Genomic DNA, 21,862 nt, shown 5'->3' with positions numbered 1-21,862 from the left:
CGATCTCCTTTGTGTGAGTAATTAACCTTAAACCCATCTTTGTCTTTAGCATTTATTATCATTTTTTTATCATCCAGGTGTTTGGCCATTCGATCCCATTAGTCTTGAAAACAGATGACTTAACCTCACAGATTGACAAAACATAAGTTTGTCACCACTCATTGGATACATTAATAGAAGGAAGATTAGGTGACAAAACATAAGTTTGTCATCACTTATTGGATACATTAATAGAAGGAAGATTAAGTAGAGTCTCAAAATCTCAAGAGAATAGATACGAAATTGATTGAAATCTATAATCGTAAATTCAAGAAGATCTAAAGGTTTCAATATTAAAGTCGGATGATCAAATCGATCCAGCTCTAGGATTGTAACCATTATAACTATCACTTTCTATTATATTGATTATAAATTTTTAGAAACTAATAATTATTTATTGATAAAAATAATTTTTAATTAAAATTTTATATTAGTAAAAAAAATTAAAAAATATTATTTTCAATATTATTTTGAGAACTACTTCTCCAATTCATACAAATATTATAAAATAATGACCATCATGCATGGATTTTTGGATGTACATTTTAGTGTCCCGGGATTATAGTGTCACGATAGAACATACAGATTATCACTCAGGTATTCATGGTTTAATTTTAAGTTATAGTGTATTTATAAAAAAAAAAATTTCTTTAAATAGGGCGCGCAACCAAAGTATGCTAGATTGATCATTGCACGCACTTCTCGATTTATCCTGGTGGTTGGTAGAAAATTTTTATGGGGCCGGACTGGTCACCCGAGGGATAGTCAATGAGACTAACTAAATTTATCAATTTTTTTTTTAAATGCACATTTTGGAGGTACCAAAAAAAAATAAAAAAGAAATTATTACTTCTGTAAGTTTTTTACTTAGCCGACTAAAATCCATCCCTTCCATACCCAAAACCTAACTCATCTATGTATGTTCAAATCCCCTAACTCTAATTTCGGGATCCATCCCTGAATATAATAAGATTCTCTCATTGAAGTTATTAAAGCAAAGCAAGTGTGTGGAGTAATAAAACTTTAAATGTTCAATTTGAGAAATTTGCCTAAATATTTCGAGAGTTGCCTAAATATTTCGAGAGTTGCATGATACTTTGCCCCATTTCAAAATTTTATATCTAAATACTCAATGAAATATATTTGCATGACTTATACTATTAGAGTTTGGAGGTGTTAAAAGTATTTAAACAAGGATTCATTGTGATAGTCTAAGATGTTTTTTTTAACAAAAAATTAAAGATTTCAATGATTCAAAAGAAAAATCATAGTGAACAAAAGAATTGTTTTTTATATCATTCTTTTCTCTACCCATTTGTGAATTCTATGTATGTTTCAAGTAGAAAACCCCAAATATATAAAAGTTTTATCTTTGAACCCAAACACAAGTCAAAAAGCATAAATCTAATTAACTTTCTTGGATTCAAGTAATTAATTAACTTAAAGAAAATAAATAGGATTTACTTAGATTTAGGCTAAAATGAAACAAAAAGTTAAAGTTCAGAAACTTGTTCTACTTTTCATTACCATGCATGAAGACCTCAACATATGCATGTTGAGGAGGAACTTTTCTAATAACAAAAAAAAGGGGGCGGCATTTGTTTGCTTGCAACAATCACTGAAAATGTTCAATTAAGTATCAAAGATGTGAAGGTGAAAAAGGATTAATTCTTTCAGAAACCAAAAAAAGGAAAAGAAATCTACCTCTAATGGGAGTGATTGCAGTAAAGGAGAGATATTGGCGCGGCTCAATCCAAATAACATGGCTGTTCCAGCATGCATCCATGCTTTCAGATTGAGACACTCCAATACCTCTTGTTATACTGCATCACAATTAGCTTGCATTCCAAAGCTTTAGGAAGCTGTTCTCGTGGAGAAGGAGAGCAGAGAGACTAGTGAAGAGGCAATGGAACATGGAAGGAGGGGCTCTCTCTCTATATATATACTGGCAAGAGCAGGCTCTGTCAACAAAATAAAGCTAAAGGAATCTTAATTATTATTCTACAACTGTGTATGATTACCAGCAAAACCCAGTTGTTTAATCCATTTCTTAAAGGCCTTGTTCGATCCAATTAAACTGTGCTTATCTTGCGAGGTAAGTAATTTGTTGTGTAGAGAGTAATGATATATACAGCTCTCGCACGTGGAGAGCCATGTTCTGATTTAACCTTGCAAGCCTAGCTTTCTCCTTATAATGCTCTGACCACATGCTGTAACTTTTCTCCTTTTTGGTTTATGTTAGTTTAAAGAACATGTATGTATTCAAAGCTGTAGTGATCCGAATTTAATGACTGTTTTTGATGAAGTGACAAAGGCTTTTGTTCTAGCTTGGAGGACTCTGGTACTATACATTTTGAGGCTGATAAAAGTGAGTAATATAATCTTTTGGAAAGTGGAAAGAGATTAAGAGAAGAGGCTGAAAAAAGGACTCTGATGATAGATGTGGTGGTTGGGTCGTTAACTTGTAAGGACCGTCATCTCATCTCACACACACTGAAAAACCACCTCATTATACTGAACATATGCCTCCATATTCAATAGCATTCAGTCTCGCTTTTGGATCATTAAGGTGAGATCATTAAAAGCGTAAATCACTGAAGGTATTTGTCTTAATATAGCGGGTTTTTATATGGGAAAGGTCAACACTAGCGAGACATTTTATACCTACTAAAATTTAACTCTAAAGACATATTAAAATAGTTATCCATGCAATTACCAACTATATATGCTAACTCGTGGAGATACATTCAATTCCATTTTGGAAGCAAAAGGTGAACCTCTAGGGATGTCTCACACTCTCTGGAATGGGTAAATCACAGGAGATATTTGATCTAACACAACAGTCCTTTGCATGGAGAGGTTAGGCATAAAAGATGATATTACTCACCCCAAGCGACCTAGTATTATCAGTCCCACAGTAATATACAAGCATATATAACGAGGGTATTTTTGTCCTAGCGCAACGACCTTTTGTATGAGGAATGTTAGACATCCAACGAGAGATTTTGCACTTGACGATTCAATCTCACTTTTGGAGTAAAAAATGTGATATCGTTCACCCTAAGTGGTCCAGTATTGCCAATCTCTCGGTAAGATACAGATAGATAAATTACGATGGTATTTTGCCATAGCACAGCGACCATTTGCATGGGAAGTTCCGACACCCAATGAGACATTTTCCACCCTCTGGGAATTGGCTCAATACCTATTGTAGTAAATACTCATGTAGGTACCAATTGTGTCAATCCAAGGGAGTCTTTTTTTTTTTTTTGATAATTCAGATATTCGACTCTTCAAATTAAACCAACTAATCTTGAAGGTGACCGCTCAACCTCATAGAAAATTTTCACCGGCAATCAGGATAAACGAAAAATTCGTGGAAGGCCATCTAAGTGGTTAGCATTTTTAGAATTATCATTCTACTAGAAGAAAATCTTTACAATACATCACAACTAAAATTCAACCTTTAGATACCCGATACCTCACTTATGTGGCAAAAGAGAATTGAGAGAAGTTAACATTGATAATTGATAATTGATAATTGATCATTGATCGATCAACAACCAAACTATTAATACAGCTTTTATTTTCTTTCATCAATTCAGGTCAATAATTATATTCATTTTAGATGTCATTAAAGTTCGTATCTAAATTATACGGAGGAGTATAAATTATGAAGTCAATTTATAATCGATCGTTAAATGACTAGAGGTAAAAGAAATTATTTTTCTCGAATATATATATTTATTAAGAATTAGTCTCTTATTCTATTATTATTATGATAAAATGATCATCCTTTAGTTAAATTAACACTTCACGGGGACACATATCTTCCGTACAGAGAAATTAACCTTGATAATTGATCATTGATATGATTGATCGATCAACAGCAAAACTATATTAATACAACTTTTTCTTTCATTCATTGATTAAGGAGCGGAAGAGAGCCTGGAGGCAGTTGCAGTTGCACAGTGGTGAGCGAGAGCATTAAATGGGATCACGCGAGGTGTTATCTGATCCAGCACTGAAGCAGCTCTTTCATCCCATCTATTAAATAAAGGCGTGGAGACTGGCTGACGGTGGCTTTTTGAGTGGTCCATTTGGTTCTGCCCTATTGATGATTTTTTTTTTTCAATAAAGCCCTTCACAGAAGTCTGTGAATGAATAGAAGTGCTAAATTATTATAGATCTTAAATAAATTTTATTTTATTAATATTAATTAATCCTTCTTTAATTTTTCTTTTTTTTTTAAATTTATATGTATATTTATCATAATTATATATCATCTAATGAAAATATTTATTAATCATCTAAGTATATATTCATGCATTTAAAATGTATTTTTTAAAATTTTTTTTAATAGATGTAATTCTAATTTTATTTCTAATATTCTTATTTCTTATTTTATTTATCATCATGCTGATACATGTCCACTTTAACATATTTATTTCGATATAATCACCTTTTTTTCTTAACATCCTCCTCAGCTTTTCTACCTTCTATTAGCTATACATTATATATAAGTCATTGTTTATTTATTTAGAGCATCTACAATAAAATAAATATTTTTTCTAAATATTTATGATTTCTATACTTAGATCATCAATTAAATATCTCACCATTCAAATATCCCTAAATTTTATATTCAAATATTCTACTAATCAAATATTTATAGATTCCACTTATCAAATATTCCACTTTCAAATATCCAAAAAAAAAAAAAATTTACACAATTCATTTTAATTTTAAAAGATAAATTTTTTCTTGTCCACTGATTTTTAATATCTCAAACTTTACCCCTTCCTATAGAAATTTGGAATTTAAAGATATTTAAAAAAAAAATCTTTTCAAATATCCTTATTATGGGTGCCGTTAAAGATGCAGCTTTTGCATAAAAAGCTACGGTCCTTCGTAACAGGGTCATGATCTCTAAATAGTGACAAGTTTGATTGATGGTGTCATTGTCACCATTAAGTGATAAATCTTATTTTATTTTATTTTATTTTTTTAGCAAATTATTCAGATCAATGACTATTATTATTTGGCTTTAAAATTTATCAAACGGAGTTACAACTCTTAGACAAGGGGATGAGCTCTTAAAGATAGAGGGAAAAACTCAAGTAATGAGGCATGAACTCTTAAAGAACTTTAATAGAGACACATACCTTATTTGACACTAAAACAAGGAGATGATCCTTGAGGATCTCTCGTGCATTGTGATATCAAGGATATTACTCAATGTAAGATGAGAAGATGGTTCCTAAGAATCCCTGAGTATCATGATCCACGAAGAATCAGTTCTTGTCATGAATACTAGATTGAAAGAATTTGTCAAGAGAGAGTTATACATATTACCTTAGGCGGACTAATTCATGGTTGGATCATCGACTTATCAAAAATTTATCATCTAATGAGTTAGGATAGGATGAGAAATTCTCAACCCAATCCAAGATATGTTACAGATTAGGCAGGTCAAACTACAAGTCTATCATATATATATATATATATATATATATATATATATATATATATATATATATATATATATATAATATTGAAAATTTTAAATTTGGATTATGAATTAGGTAAACCAGTCTACCATCATATTGAGTCTTCCATTTTAATTTTAATTATATATATATATTTTCCTTTTCAATCCATGGGCCAACCCGATCCCACCATGGGTCGGTTGATAAAATTTCAACCAATTCAATTAAATTATTTGATAGGATGGGTCAACACTCTATATCTTACTATTTTATTAAGAATCTAAATTCTTTACTAACTAATTTTGGTGAAACTCATAATGAAATTATGTTAATGTTCTTTTTTTTTACATTAAAAATAATTTTAACACTTATTAGTAATTTTATCTAGTTGTTTTTTTATATAAAAACATATGTACTAACGTGATTCTCTTTAGTCATATATCTTAGAATTGGTAATACCGTGAGCGAAAAAACTTCTATAAATATTTTGGACCGATGATGTTATAAAACATACATTTCACGACCTTTTAGCTAAGATCAAGTATGATATCGATTCTTATAATCAATTTAATATCTAATATAAAAAATTAAATTAAATTTTTATAAGGGAGAGTTTGTTACAGTAACTTGTTATTAGAGTTCTCAAGTGTCACTCTTGCGTTGTACTACTGCATGAGCCTCAATTTATAGGTATAAGGTACTAATTTATATTTATTTATATATTATATTATCCCCCGATAACTAGTGTTAGATGAAAGATGAATGACTTAAAAAAAAAAAATGAAAGCCATGTAATTGGGCTTTGCTCATTTATCTTTATGCTATCGAAACCCTTACGTTGGCCGGAACTCCAGCACAATTTGGGTTGGTTTCTGGCCCAATTTTGGCCCAATTAACTTGGCTAACCTGTTGATCCCTATCGATCAATTATTGGCTTGACTTTCGACACCAGTTTCAATTTTTTTTTAAAACCCTATGAACTATGATCGTATACAATCTATTCCCTGGTTCAGTCATAAGTAAATTCAGACTAGGAATTTCCTTATCGCCAGAATTTGCATTGAGTGTTAATTTTGATACTCTGTGAAGTTTTATTCAGAATAGAGAAAGAACATCCACTCAAGAAACCTCAAGTTACAGAACCTCTTGCCTACAGGTAGGGCAGGAAGAATGCTTCACGAGCCACATATCAATGCACACCACATGGAAAATGTGCCTACAAACTGGCATCATTCTCGCATTATCTCCCTTGACGAGATCCTGTGAGGGAAAAAAAAAAAATCCCTGCAGGTCATGAACTCTTCCTCTACGAGATTATATTTAATTACGATTGAGAAAAAGGGAAGAAACTCTAATGCGAAAGATTGCCTGCAAGCAGACGGCGCAGCAAATGGTCCTCCTCCCACATGGATCACTGGCCTGATCATCATCACTACTGATCTTGAACATGGGCAATTCCTCGATGGCATTAGGTAACAGGCCTTCGTCCCCGGTGAGATCAAGTATGTCTGAAATCTCCCTGTAGCTTACTTGATCAGCTGCATTGACCTGGAGTTTAAAGATCAGTCACTGTAGTTCATGAGGAAGGAAATTAATTCCCCAACTACTTACTTGCCATTGGTAAGCTTTGAGCAATGCTGGGCTAACCCATTCTCTGAATATCTTCCCATCGATGAGGCTGTGGAAGATGGCCAACTGCAAGCATGCATTGCAGTTGAAAGAAGGTCTATGCAGTGAAGAGTGGAAAGAAGGTATGCACATGATTCTTCATTTCTGACCTTTGGTAAAACCTCTCCTCGAAGGCAAGACTCCAAGAAATCTACAGAAACTAAAGCACCAGCAATGGCGCCGATCCCTGCACCTCGCAATATGCCTGTCTCTGTAGTTTGGCCCTTGAGTGCCCCTGAAACCAGCCCAACCATGGATCCACCTGCATGTAAACTACATAAATCAGTTCAAAAACCCAACACAGCTAGCTAGCTAGCTAGCTAGCGAGCGAGAGGAGGAAGGGAGGGGAGGCCTCACAAAATGCAAAGGTGCAAGTAAGGCCGGCCAAGGCCACTTTTCTCGCAAAGTTGAGGCAGAGTGACTCCATCCTAACTGAGGTCCTACATTCTGCAGACTCATGGCCTTCAAGAACAAGATATAAAACGCATGGACGTTTCACTTGTGGACAGATGTTGCCAAATGCAGAGAGAGGGGTTCTTGAATGCTACTTGCAAAGTTGCAATGGAAACTGATGAGCGTCCAAGACTCTGCTGGCACTAAACAGATTCAAGTACCAAGAATGTAAAGGGGTGCATTAAATAGGATAGGTCTGCATGGTAGAAATTGAAAAGCGTATGATGTGTTGACTGATGAGAGGAACATCTTTAATTCGCAGTTACCATTTGCATGCAGCTCCACATAAGGAAATGCCAAGGTTCAGTGGTTGTCAGGTCAAAGGCACTACGCACTCACTATTGCTCTTACCTACAAAGAGAATGAATTCGAGCTCTGGAGCCATTCGAGAAAGCAAGGAAAGCGTATGTTGTAGTTGCAGTGCTGACTTGAGATCATACGAAAGAACATCTGTCGCAGCTTATTCAAACAGCTTGAACTATGGCGATTGTTTCTAGCACTTCAGGTTTGATAATTGATAGTCAGAGGCTAAGTGTTGAACGAGAGGTAAAAGAGTGACAAGCCTTTTTTTTTTAAAATAAGAAATAACGTTGTCCTCCATATTTTTTAATATTCAAGATAATTAATCAAATAGTTAAACCAAATGTTTATATAGATTCTGAATCATAAGACAGTTTTAGAAAGGAATATTTTACCTCAATTCCAATGAATGGAAAGAAATAGATATGAAAAGAAAAAAAACTCATAATTATAAAATTTCTGAACAAACTCAAAATATAAAAATATAAAAAATTATTAAAAATATCTAAATATATAAAAAAAATATAAAAATTATCAAAAAAATAAAAAATATATAAAAAAATAAAAAATAATAATAAAAATCTTCGGATCCTCCTGCATCAGTCATCCCTAATTGAAAAGAATTCATTCTCGAATTTAGAATAGTATCAGGTGGTAACCCGGGAGAAAAATTGTCTGGTATCAACTCGATAAAATCCATTAGTAACTACTATACTTTTGTATCTGTATCGCCAAGTTCACAAGAAGAGATTTTCTTCATAATCAACTGATGAATCTGTGACTCAAGGAAGGTGAAACAGTTCCTCAATTGCACGCCAAGTTTAAAGAACTAGTCACCGAACTCACGAATCTCAGAAAAAGGTAACCAACCAAGATTCACTAAGGTATGTGCTTAACTCTTTCCCTAGACCTCCTGAATGGTCAACTCTAGTATATGTATATTACATCTCTAAAGATTTAGAGATAAGTAATTTAGAAGATTATTTTCCACTTTTGAAATTCATAAGTCTAGATGCGCAGATTTAAAAGAGTCAAAGCACAACATTACCTTGAAGGCAAAAATAGATGAACTAGAATTTGAAAATCAAGTGACTAAACAACTTTTATGGTAAGAAAGTTCAAAAAGTTTGTTAAAACTAATAAATTCAATCAAGTGATGGCTAAAAGAAGAAGAAGAAGAAAAGTAAGGTGTTATCATTGCAATGAATAATGACACTTCAAAGACAACTGCCTAAAATTGAAGAATAAGGACAAGGAAAGGAAAAAGGATAAAAGAGTGACCTAGAAGAAGCACAAGAATCTAAAGGCGACATGGGACGAAACATTTTCATTAGATTCGGACGTCGTAACCTATGTCAGACTTGTATTGATGGCAAGTCACCAAGAAGACAACGGAGTAAGTTCATTGGAGATGAGCATTGAGACCATTGATGAAAGGGGAGTAACGTCAGAAGAAAATAACACTTCAGGGGGAGCTTCAGATAAAAGGATTGACGAGCTAAGTCGAGTATGGTCTTTGCCTCTTGACAAGTTGTACAAGTTTATAAAAATTTTGTTTAAAACTTCTTGTCAATTAGAAAATGATAATAAAAAATTATTAAAAGAAAATAATGAGTTAAAAAGAACTTTAGCAACATCTTGTCGATTATAAGATCTCAACAAACTAAAAATTGAAAATGAAAAACTGAAAGTAGAAATAGAAAATTTAAAGATTCTGCATGGTCGAATATTACAATTTCAAATTTCAAATATTATCAAAGACTAAATTGACATTTTAGATACCACAAGGGTTAAATTAAAAAATTATCATGAAAATATATTTCTAGAAAATTCTTGATTAATCCGATAGGAAGAACCTATATTGGATTCCAAAATGGTGCTTAAATTAAGTTTCTATGCATGTCGTACTTTTAATTGACTTAATTTTTATCATTTGCTTAGAATTATCTAAATAAATTGTTTTATATAATTTTTGTTAGAAATTAAAAATTTAAGAAAAAAATTTCATTACTTATCTATAAATTTTTTTAAAAATTTTTCTAACTGTTAAATTATTTTTTATGAATTTTTTAACAAAAATTATTTTTTTTTAATTTAAAAATAATACACAGAGTAATTTTTATAAACTTTATTTTTTTTGAAACTCTATTATATTTTCTACCCATAAAAATATTTTTTAAATTTTTTTGATCGTTATTGAATTTACTATGAATTATTTATCCAAAAGATAATTTTTAATATTAAAAATTATTAGAAGTTCAATTTTTTAATTTTTTTTTTCAAAAATAACTATTCGATTACATTCTAGAAAATATTTCAAGATTTTTTGAGTTTAGAAATTATTTTTAAATATTTTTTAAAATACAACTTTCTATAGAAAATAATGTATTATTGCTAAAATTATTTTCATAATTTTGTAAAAATTGTTATCACTACTTTAGATATGTTTGATTAACCGATATAAGTTTTTTTTTTAAAATTTCAGCAATTAAAAACAATTTTAACAATTATTTCTTCTTAATAGTTTTATAAATCCCCCAAAAAATCAAATTTTCAAAAGATAAATTTTAAAATTTTTCTAGATGTTAGTCAATTAATTTTTCCCTTAGAAATCATTTCTTACTTAATTTCCAATGTTTTTTTTCTATTTTTAATGTGATCAAAGGGGGAGACTTAAAGATTAAGTCTAGGGGGAGGATATCTTTTTTTAACATTGATTGCAAATTATGTACTTACATATTTTTACTGTTATTTGCGTTTGATTTACCCTACCTTAACTTAAGTTATTCATATTAAAAAGGGAAAGATTGTAAGTACTCTGTGGTAATTTTAATGTGATCAACCAAGTCAAGTTAGGTCCTGTTATGGTTTGATCATTATGTCTAAGTGTACATGAACTTAGGAGCACAGGAGGTCAAGCGAAAGACGTAGCTGGCGAGAAGGACGACACGGAAGAGAGTCGATGGACTCAGTGTGCCCAAGGGACGAGACGCTGGGAAGAGAATGTTGGCGGACGAGAAGGAAACACGTGGCGGTTCTGAGGGACGAGAAGTCGAAGTGCAAGGTTGCTCGAGAATGCTGAAAAATAGGTTCGGGTGAGCCCTACTCTGGATGGACCAAATCACCCAGGCTAGCAGCCAACCAGGACAGAAGACCTGACAAAAAGTCAACATGGAGTTGACTCTGGTCTGGGTGCCCAAAGTTATTCTAGGCGCCCGGACCCCCGGGGCCAGCCAGGACACCTTAGGCTCGCGCCTTGGTCGAGGGCTAGTTCAGCCCGACCTGGGCACCCGGACTTGGTCTAGGCGCCCGGACCATAAAACTTATCACTTGCCGAGCTGTCACAATCTGTTCCAACACGGATAACATTTTATCTACACTCAGGCGCCTGAAACCCTTCAAGGCACCTGGATCAAGGCTATAATACAACCCTGATCTCAGTAGTTGAAGAACAATACTTGTAAATGATCTTCTTTCTATGTAGATTTGTAATCTTGTACTTTAACTACTGTAAGAGACTTCTCTGCCAGAAGGAGATTTGATAGTACGCTTTCAACGTATTGGACTAGTAATCCCCTGATTGCAAACCAAGTAAAAAGATCTGCCTCTTCTTTCTCTTTTTAATTAATTTTTTTATACAAGTGTTTATCTTAATCAAGCTCTATAAGATCGAGAAAGGTGTATGTTATTTTTATCGTGCAAAACAATTCCCCCCCCCCCCCCCCCTCTTGTCGTCCACAAGAGACCAATACCATGTGCTTCGAGGCTCCTTCATACAGCTCAAAGGCATCTCTAAAGAACTCTAGGGTGCCTCCAAGAACTTTACCCTCAAAGTTTATCAATGTGAGGGTGCCTCCGCTGGATCCAAGGAACCTCCACGCCATTCTGAGGTGCCTCCCTGCAACTCCAAGATACCTCAGACACGGTTCATCCAAGGCTACTTTTACATTTTCACCCTACAAAAAGTGTTAGTCCAAGTAAAAAACTATATGCAAAATAGAGTTAGCACAATAAAATATAAGGGATTATTAATTAGATCCTATCTTTTCAAGACTAGGATCTAGTCATGGTCTTAGTTTAGGTTGCCAAAATGGACCTAAACTAGACTAGCGCCTATAATCCCATTGGGACTTGTCCTCACTAGATCACTCTCCTCCAGTAACTTATCTCACTTACCATTTGCAGTCTCTTGACTTGCCTCTTGACCCATCAGATCTTCCCGCTAATTGTCAGGTCCACAGACCTAACTGGACTTCTGTCAGTTGTTAGGTCTCGTAGACCCAGTCGGACTTTCCATCAAATATCGGGTTACTTCTTGACCTATCTGGACTTTCCACCAGCTATCAAGTCTAATAGACCTAGCTGGATTTCAACCAGTTGTAAGGTCCTCCAGACCCGTCAAGTCTTGCACACTTAGTAACAAGGTTAGATAACACAATATCTAACTTTAATCCATTTGTCATTTATCAAAACATAAGTTCAATCATTGATTTTACTGCACCAATACATTCGACCGCTACTGCCAAACTGACACCAACACACAAGGACATCCATTTTGACATCTTCGTGTTGGTAACAAATTTATTATTGTACATGCTTATTATTATATTTGCATAGGAAAGTGTATGGTGTTACACTTATCCTTATATTTTGTATTCGAGATTCGAATTTAGTGGACTATCTATCGAAAAGGTCCAAAGGGCCTGGGTCTTGGAGTAGAAGTCATTGAAGGTTTTGAACCAAGTAAATCTTGTGTCATGTCTCATTCTTTTATGCTTAACTATTTTCCGTTGCGAACTTGATTTAAAAAATTTTAAAAAATAAAATGTTTTTAAAATCACGTGATTCACCCCCCTCCCCCCTCCCCCACCACGTGCCTGTGACCCTACAAAAGTATTACTTGGGCTAAATGTGATGTAGTCAGTCTAGTGGGGATAGATATATAGACCATGTCCTAAACCAAATGGATATAAGACAAGTAAAAGAAATGAGGTATGACTCATTGTAACTGTTGAAAGGTTCAGAAGTTGTTTTGGAATAAATTGATGAATTTTTGATCAATTAGAAGTCATGATGTACTACTAAGTATCACTCATAATCGATACATAACTAATGGTTAATTATAGATGATCAATATAGCTAGAAACCTATTGGGTCATATGCACTATGAGTTTATCCGAAGGACTTAAAAGGAGTTTAAAAATTGGATTCTCATATCGAGAGAGATTAAGTTTGGATAGACCAGATGAAGGGAAAATATCAAAGATAATTTATCAGAGCAGAAGCATGGATGAGTCGCATCTTTTGAAGATGAGTTTGACCCTCTTTGTTTTAATTATAAACTAAATTGGTTTTGTTTTAATCAAAATAGGTTTGGTTATTGAACCAAGTATTTTGGTTTTGAACTAACTTGGTTTAATCATGAACCAAACTTAAGTGGTGGATTGGATTAACGGGTTAATGAATATGGTTTTTTGGATTTGGATCCAAACCCGTTAAGAGATATATTTATATCCGGGTCGAAGAGAGGAATTTAATTCCAACCTTGAAAACCTAAAAGCTAGGTTTTCTCTTCATCTCTCTCTCTCCCCCTCCTACCTGTCGGCGTCGATCAACAAGAGGGTTGCCCCTCTTGTTTCACCGTCGACTAGCTATAGCCGGACCACCCAGCCAATGGTCTAGCCACCTCCGGCCACCCAACTACCATCGGGGGCCTCTACAATGGGCAAGGGATGTTGGTTTTGCCGCCCAAGAAAGGAACAGTAGCTGCCAGTTATTGTACACTGCCGGTATCACCTCTGAGGTGTCATGCCAACCTTCCATCATCTTCCTTCGGGTGTTGTACATCCTAGACTTGCTGCTCTGTGTCCGCGATGAGTTTTCTCTTTCCGAATAATAGCTACTGTAATACCCCGGTTCTAAGATTCTGGTTAAGTATGACTTAAAAGGTTAGATGGTACTATCTATATCACCAAGATGCACTTTCCTTTTCGGAAACCCAAACTTAAGAACTCTAAAGTTAAGCGTGCTTGGCTTGGAGTAATCTGAGGATGAGTGACCTCCTGGGAAGTTTTCCAAGGTGCGTACGAGTTATGACAAAGCACGCTGAAAGGACCTCCAGTGGTTTGTGGAGCTAGTCGTCAACCCGATGGGTAATTCTGGTGGTGTTCCCGATTCGGTCCGAGTGGGGCCCGCCCGGGACGGGGCGTTACAGATGTTATCAAAGCCCTGACTGCCAGAAGGTTTAATCGCCGACTGTGCACAAGAGCTATGGTCTGATTGAGCCATGTGGGTATAATATTGACCTCAAACAAAGAAAGTGGGAGCTCCTATGTTCAGATCAAGAAGACCAGACACTAGGCAGGAAGTCCTAGTTGCGGTTAGGCAAGGAAGTCCTGGTAGGTCGGGTGGACCGAGGGGCAGGAAAATCTGGTGGGTCGAGGATCGGACATGGGAAGCCTGTGGTCCTTTATTTGAGGGGGGGGGGGGGGGGAATTGTTGGGGTTGCAAGGTTGCAAACATAGTCCCACATTGAAAACACATGGGAGAGATCATGGGTTTATAAGAGAAAAGATATCTCCATTGGCATGAGGCCTTTTAGGGAGAGCCCAAGAGCAAAGTCATGAGGGCCTAGGCCCAAAGTAGACAATATTATGTCATTGTGGAGATATCTAAATTCTTTTTGATCCTACAGATGATATCAGAGCGACCTTGCGACCGTGAGTGCGCCTGTGGCAGAAGCACCCAGGGCACCACCTAGTGAGGGAGATTCTGGAATTTGTCTATGGTGTGATTCGTGGTTACACAACGAGGACGTTATATCTTTAAGTGGGGGTGATTGTAATACCCCGGTTCTGAGATTCTGGTTAAGTATGGTTTAAAAGGTTAGATGGTACTATCCATATCACTAAGGTGCACCTTCTTTTTCGGAAGCCCAAACTTAAGAACTCCAAAGTTAAGCGTGCTTGGCTTGGAGTAATCTGAGGATGGGTGACATCTAGGGAAGTTTTCCAGGGTGCGTGCGAGTGAGGACAAAGCATATTGAAAGGACCTCCGGTATTTTGTGGAGCTAGTCATCAACCCGATGGGCAATTCTGGTGGCGTTCCCAGTTCGGTCTGGGTGGGGCCCGCCCGGGCCGGGCGTTATAGCTACACTGCTATCGTTCACTTCGTTTGGTGTCGTATGGTTGTGTATGCCGCTAGGTACCAAACCTCGTCTTTGCACATAAGGCTAGTGCGTTTCTTAAAGGCCAAACTCGTGACTTCCGAAGTCATCTTAAGGAGTTCTCGGCATGGATATGAATATAGGCAAGGCTTTGAAGTATCGCTTGGTTGATGTCATTTCCACTTCACATTATTCGTCAGGTATATCTAGTGTAAATTTATTTCTCATAAAATTTTAATATTATGATCTTATTTGCATGAGATATATCCTTGTATGCATGTGATGTGTACTGTAATAAATTAGATTTATCATTGTTTTTTATTTTTATTGCGCATGTTCATGAAATATGTTTAGCACGCACCCACATCGGGCTCCCCAACACTTCTTGCTTTCCATTTAAAGCTTGATTTTTTTTCACTTTTTTTCACTGACAATCCATTCTCTTCTGCAAAATATGATCTTCATATTGCAAATTTCTTAATTTTCCTGGCATTAAACTTCAACATACGCCCATTTCAAATAGCAATCCTTGTTGTCGAGACAAGCCTTTATTCTTTGATATTTCTTGTTTACTTCAATGTTGATTATACCAATGTGCCATTTTCTTGATTAATATTTCTTTAGTGTTTCTTCTTCTTAGTTGATCTTGGTTTTAGTCTGCATTTCCTTTTGCAAGTTTTGGCTTTTGCTTCTCTAAATAGGTTGAGTTCCACACACTAAAACCTTGCTTACAAGCAACTACTTAATTATTTTGCTTCATTTCACTATCAATGGTGTACCAACTTGCTTGCCAAAGGCTTGGAAACTAGTTCAACCTGTGTCCTCCATTTTTGTCACAAGATTTCTGCATATTGTATTAAATTAGTTACTGAGATCATTATGCAATTGTGATATTTTACTTATGGTTATATTTCCTCTTGAGTTGTGCAGTCCTTGTCTTTAGTTTTGTTCCTTTCTTGTGCCAAGTGTGTGTCTTTGTTCTCTTCTTTTTCAAATATGAGCAATTTTTCATCACTATTTGAGCTAAACTCATTGAATGTGTCTGTGTGTTTTCTTGGTTCCTTTGTAGAGTCATTGCAAATAGTTGTAGGATTTCTTCATCAAAGTTGATCATCACAAAAAAACTCCCAAATTTCCCTTTCATCATTCAACATTCATTTCTCTTCATAAGGTCATGGTGCACTGTAAATACAATAATGTTCTTCAAACCATTTCACTGTCCTTTTTTTATCTCTTCAATAATTCATAAAATTGCCAATGGTTGTAATACTCAAGATGAGGTTAAGATCTAGGGGTTTGTTCTTATTGCAAAGGTTTCTTTTCAACTTTCAAAGAGGAGGCTACCTTCTTCAAATATCTTTCATCACCAAAAGAAGGTATTTCTTTACTAGTTCCTTTCCATGTTATTATTACTATTGATGTATTTTATTACACTTGCCTACTTTAAAACTCATTTTAATAATTTTTTTTCTTCAACTGGGTTTTCCTTGCAGTAACCTATAATTTTAAAAGGACTTTATTTCCTATCAAACTTCCTTGCATCCTAGTTTATACAATGGTAAACATGGTGTTCGAGGGAAGTTATGCATTATGAATATTAGTTGAACAATAATTGATTGTTTTTCTTTGACATATAATAGAGAAGAAAACTTTTACCAGATTGATTTTTTTTTTACTTCCTTAACTTAGCCAATAAATGATTATTTCTCTGACCTTTATTAAAGATGACACTTTCATAGGTGGAAATGATACTTCCATTTATTCTGAATATTTGGCACAATCTTCAGACTCCGTTTAAAGCCTTTATGAAGATTCAGAATATTTTCTTCTATTATTAGAAACTTTTTCAGAATTATTCTTTCAATTTTTAGCTGTGGTATCAGAGAGGTCGTGGATAACAAATCGACCTGAGTTAGTGTCAAAAAAAAATTTATTCATTATGTTTTTATTATATCATGTGTATATCTCATTTGTTTATTTTAATATTTATTATATTAATATAGGTTATTGTAATATGAATAGGAACAATATAGAGAGACAAAACGTTGATGACCACTCTACTCATTTATCATTCAATGTTCAATCATGATGTGATGTAGTGGGTGATAAATTTTCTAGAGGATGGTAGATTTTCTACAATGATATGATGTAGTGGGTGACCCAAGTAAGGGGACGATGTATGAATTTCAACATGATCGACACTTTGGAAGATCAAACAATTAAAGTTTCAATAAATTTGCTCTAATGAGCATAACAAAGAATTATCACAAGAAATTGAAGACATGCATGCTACTAGCAAGAGGATGGAGGAAGAAATTATTAAAAGGAAAAGAAAATTGGAATAGTAATGTAGGATTACTTTTATCTCAAAACAATGTACATCCATTCGGCTGAACTACTTGTGATAGCACTCAGGTGCATTCTTAGTTCACCGTGAGCAACCACTGCTTGGTTTTGTGCATGGTTTTGCCATTGTATCTTAGGAAACAGATGATCTAAGAATCTCGAAGCACAACCGAAGGTGGGACGAATCTATTTCAAGGAAATTGCGTTGAATGCAGACCTCAATATCTTAGTTAGAAATTCTCTTCTCGATTCAGCAATCGACTCCCAATTCTGCTATGCATCGCATCAACTCCATAACTCAGACCATCAGAATCTTGGTAGAACTAGCCCCGCTGGTAGCCTGAGATTATCTGCTTAGGTCATCTCAATAGATAAGTTAGAATTGATTTTGTATAATTTCAATTCAGTATTTATCCCCAATATCTCCAGCAATAAATTATCCAACAATCTTGAAATAGACTTTGATTTTGTTGAGATGGCCATAGAACAAAGTGTTGAGGTGTAACAGACTCAACACATTAAGGCCCCCTCTGCCCTGATTGGAACTGTGCCAATCAACCATGGGGAAAGGCTAGAGAAGTTCACTGGATTAAACTTCAAGAGGTGGCAGCAGAAGATGCTCTTCTACTTGACCACTCTCAATCTGGTTCGATTCTTGACCGAGGATCCTCCCAAGAATGATGAGGATGTTGATGCAGACCATCAGTGTAGTGGAGGCATGGACTCACTCTGAGTTCCTTTGCCGAAACTACATCCTCAACTACCTTGCCAACTCACTGTACACTGTGTATAGCATGATGAGAACGACTAAGGAGTTGTGGGAGCCCTTGGATAAGAAGTACAAGACGGAGGATGCAGGGGCCAAGAAGTTCATCGTGGGCCAATTCCTGGATTACTAGATGGTTGACTCTAGGACACTGATCATCCAAGTCTAAAAGCTTCAGGTGATCTTGCACGAGATCCATTCAGAAGGGATGCTTCTTTCAGGTGGCTGCTATCATTGAGAAGTTGTCTCCCGACTGTAAGGACTTCAAGAATTACCTAAAGCACAAGAAGAAGAAGATGGATATTGAGGAACTCATTGTTAGACTTTGCATTGAATAAAATATCAAGAGATTAGAGGGAAAGTTGTTCTTTCAGGCTACTATGAAAGTCAACGTGGTCAAGCACTGCCAAAACTCAAAGTGGAAGAACCCAAAGACTTCCAAGATAGGACCCAAAGGAGGCATTAAGAAATTTTCTAGGAAGTGCTTCAACTATGGTCGAGTTACTCACAAATCTTTGGAATGCAGAAAGCCGAAAAAGAAGCAAGAGGGCAACCTAAACAAGGGACAAGAAATGGACGACCTCTGCGTAATGGTCTCAGAAATGAACCTAATCGGTTCAAACTCGTGACAATAGTGGATCGATACTGGAGCCACTAAACAAGTCTGCTGCAATAAGGAGTTGCTCCACAACTTTGAAGAAGTCAATGGAGACAAGTTATTCATGAGAAACTCAGCAACCTCATTTATTAGAATGTATACTAAAAACCTAGCTTTTTGTATAAACATTTATTTTGAAATAAGAATCACGATTGGTCAAATATCTTCATTTATGTTAAATATAATTGTTCATTTAATTTATATTGTAGATAACATGGTGTGTGGTGTCACATAGAAGATCATGTTATCAGTTCCATATAAATTATAAATAGTAGCTCATGACCAAAATGGATAGGGACAAACCATTAGAACGGTTGTAGTGTGATTTAGTATTAGTTTATCTTGACTATAAAATTACACTAGTACACTTTGAGTGTATTGAGCAGGACCATTTGAGGTTGTTCTTTTTATACTGATTGCATAAAAGAACAGGACCTCTGTTATTATAGAAGTGCATACTCTTAATCCCGATATAATGACAAACACATATATTTAGTATTTATTTCTTTAATTTATCAATGAGTGAGATTTAGTTCATTAAATAAATAGACCCAATAAGTTGAGAAATAATATTATTTATATGGTGGGTTGTTAATTATAAAAGGAAACTGTGTCCTAGTTATCTAGGTTGATGATGTCCCCTTGAGGAGCTCATAAGGATTGTCATGTAAACTCTGCAGGTGGACTTAGTCCAGCATGACAATAAAGTTGAGTGGTACTACTCTTGGAGCTAGATGTTAATTAAGTGAGTGTTAGTAACTCATTTAATTAATGGGCATTCGATATCTTAAATACAGGGAGATTAACACATTCATGATAAGAAGGAGCCCATAATATAATTTGGGAATGGTGCGGTAGTTCAATAATAACTCTTTAGTGGTATGAGTTATTATTGATGAACTTGAGTTGGGTGTTCGGGGCAAAAACGGGAAGCTCGAGCTCATCGGGAGACTAAAACCAATTCCTCCTCTAGGTCCCTATTGTAGCCTCTTATATAAAGCCTTATATCCACCCAAAGCCCAGCTTCTTAAGCCTAAGCTAGGGTCGGCCAAGCCTTGCTTGGTGTCCAAGCAAGGGGTCGGCCAAGCAAAGCTTGGAGCCCAAGCTAGGGTCGGCCAAGCCTTGCTTGGTGCCCAAGCAAGGGTCCAACCACACATAAACTAGAAAAGGAAATTTTATTTTTTGTTAAAATCTTTCCTTTATAGAGATCCATAAAAAGGATTTAAAAGAATGATTTTAATTATAAAATTTCCCTTTTTTAGATCGGTCATAAAAGGAAATAAAAGGAGTTTTTATCTTGTTAAATCTTTCCTTTTATAGAGATTCATAAAAGAGATTAAAAGAGAGATTTTAATTATTAAAATCTTTTCTTTTATAGACATCCACAAAAGGATTTAAAAGAGAGATTTTAATTTTATAAATCATTCCTTTTATAGCTATCCACAAAAGAGATTTTAAAAGAGAGATTTTAATTTTTGTTTAAAATCTTTCCTTATTTGATGAAAGGGGTTTGGCCGGCCATGATAGAGAATTAAAAGGAAGTTTTAATTTTATTTTAAAACTTTCCTTTTTTACATTCACCAAGGATTATAAAAGAAGAGGAGGTGGTGCCTTATGGTTTAACACATCTTTTATTCTCCTCTTCCCTTCCTTGGTGGTCGACCCTTCATCATCTTCTTTTCTTCTTCTTCTTTGTGGCCGGCGACATCAAGCTTGGAGTTCAATTGGTGGTCGGATACTTGGAGGTGAAGAAGAAGAGAAAGGAGGTTCCCTAGTTGTGATATCCTTTTGGTGGCCGAAAGCTTGGAAGGAAGAAGAAGGTTTGGGTGGATTTCATCTTGGTAGATCATCGCCCACACGACGTCCAAGAGGAGGAGAGGAATACAATAGAAGATCAAGAGGTTATTAAATCTTCAAAGAAAGTTATAACTAATTATTAGTTTCCCTTCATAATTAGTTCATATTCTTTGAATGGATCCTAAAATACCAAAACAAGAGGCTATCGATTTTAGGCTATCGGTTTTGTGTTATCGATTTTATGTTTCGATTTTATGTTTCGATCTTGTGCTTCTATTGAGGTCTCTTTAGTTAAACCGAGGGTTACTGTAAGAAGTTTAAACATTAAATTTCTTTGAAAGGCTTTGTCTAGGAAGTGGTGGATGATCTCATACCCAAGAAGACCTAGTGTCTCTCCATGTTTAACCTGGAAGCCAATCTTTGAAATAAATGTTTAATCATCTTCTGTAATATGGTTTAACTTCTGAAGAACACATCGGTTGAACTTGGAGTAAAAATATTAAGTTTCATTTCCAATCCAAATTTAACTTTTGAAGAGAAACTTGGATTAACAATGTTAAGCATCATTTGTAATCTAAGTTTAACTTCAGTAGAGCACATGGGTAGCTAGGAAAAGTTCTGTACTTGTACAAAATTTTTGTACAGGGGAACATAACGGAATCCAGGTGTAGTAACCAACACCCAAAGACTTCCAAGATAGGACCCAAAGGAGGCATTAAGAAATTTTCTAGGAAGTGCTTCAACTGTGGTTGAGTTAGTCACAAATATTTGGAATGCGAAAAGCCAAATAAGAAGCAGGAGGACAACCTAAACGAGGGACAAGAAATGGACGACCTCTGCGTAATGGTCTCAGAAATGAACCTGATCGGTTCAAACCCGTGACAATAGTGGATTGATACTAGAGCCACTAAACAAGTCTGCTGCAATAAGGAGCTGCTCCACAACTTTGAAGAAGTCAATGGAGACAAGTTGTTCATGAGGAACTCAGTAACCTCAGACATCATGGGCTAAGGAAAAGTGGTGCTGAAGGTGACCTTAGCTAAGGACCTTACTCTGAATAATTTGTTGTATGTTCCAGAGATTAGAAAGAATCTAGTGTCTGGATCACTATTAAACAAGCATGACTTTCACATTATTTTTGAGTTAGACAGAATTGTACTGTCAAAGAATAGAATATTTAT

General features: G+C 35.2%; 1 protein-coding gene and 1 pseudogene across 1 annotated transcript; one reads left to right on the top strand and one right to left on the bottom strand.

Moving 5' to 3' along the window:
• Positions 1-3,968: 3,968 nt before the first annotated feature.
• On the bottom strand, positions 3,969-7,623 carry LOC122014076 (NEP1-interacting protein 1-like). Its single transcript, XM_042570264.1, has 6 exons — positions 7,554-7,623; positions 7,307-7,458; positions 7,140-7,223; positions 6,897-7,076; positions 6,672-6,788; positions 3,969-4,193 (listed from the first exon to the last, which is right to left on the bottom strand). The coding sequence occupies exons 1-6, from the start codon at positions 7,621-7,623 to the stop codon at positions 3,969-3,971; spliced, it is 828 nt and encodes a 275-aa protein (XP_042426198.1).
• Positions 6,039-6,216, top strand: LOC122018184 (annotated as a pseudogene).
• Positions 7,624-21,862: the final 14,239 nt, after the last annotated feature.

The sequence above is a fragment of the Zingiber officinale genome, chromosome 8B, assembly GCF_018446385.1.
Source record: "Zingiber officinale cultivar Zhangliang chromosome 8B, Zo_v1.1, whole genome shotgun sequence".
Lineage (NCBI taxonomy): Eukaryota > Viridiplantae > Streptophyta > Magnoliopsida > Zingiberales > Zingiberaceae > Zingiber > Zingiber officinale.
The sequence above is the reverse complement of the archived record's forward strand: the minus strand, read 5'-3'. Positions and strand labels throughout refer to the sequence as shown.

What these genes read in the sequence shown, in the direction of transcription:
- LOC122014076 (XM_042570264.1), bottom strand. Translation starts at nt 7,623, where the DNA reads ATGGAGTCACTCTGCCTCAACTTTGCGAGAAAAGTGGCCTTGGCCGGC. An exon ending in GAGGAGAGGTTTTACCAAAG is followed by an intron (nt 7,224 to 7,306) that starts GTCAGAAATGAA and finishes GCATGCTTGCAG; the next exon opens with TTGGCCATCTTCCACAGCCT. An exon ending in GCTGCGCCGTCTGCTTGCAG is followed by an intron (nt 6,789 to 6,896) that starts GCAATCTTTCGC and finishes TTTCCCTCACAG; the next exon opens with GATCTCGTCAAGGGAGATAA.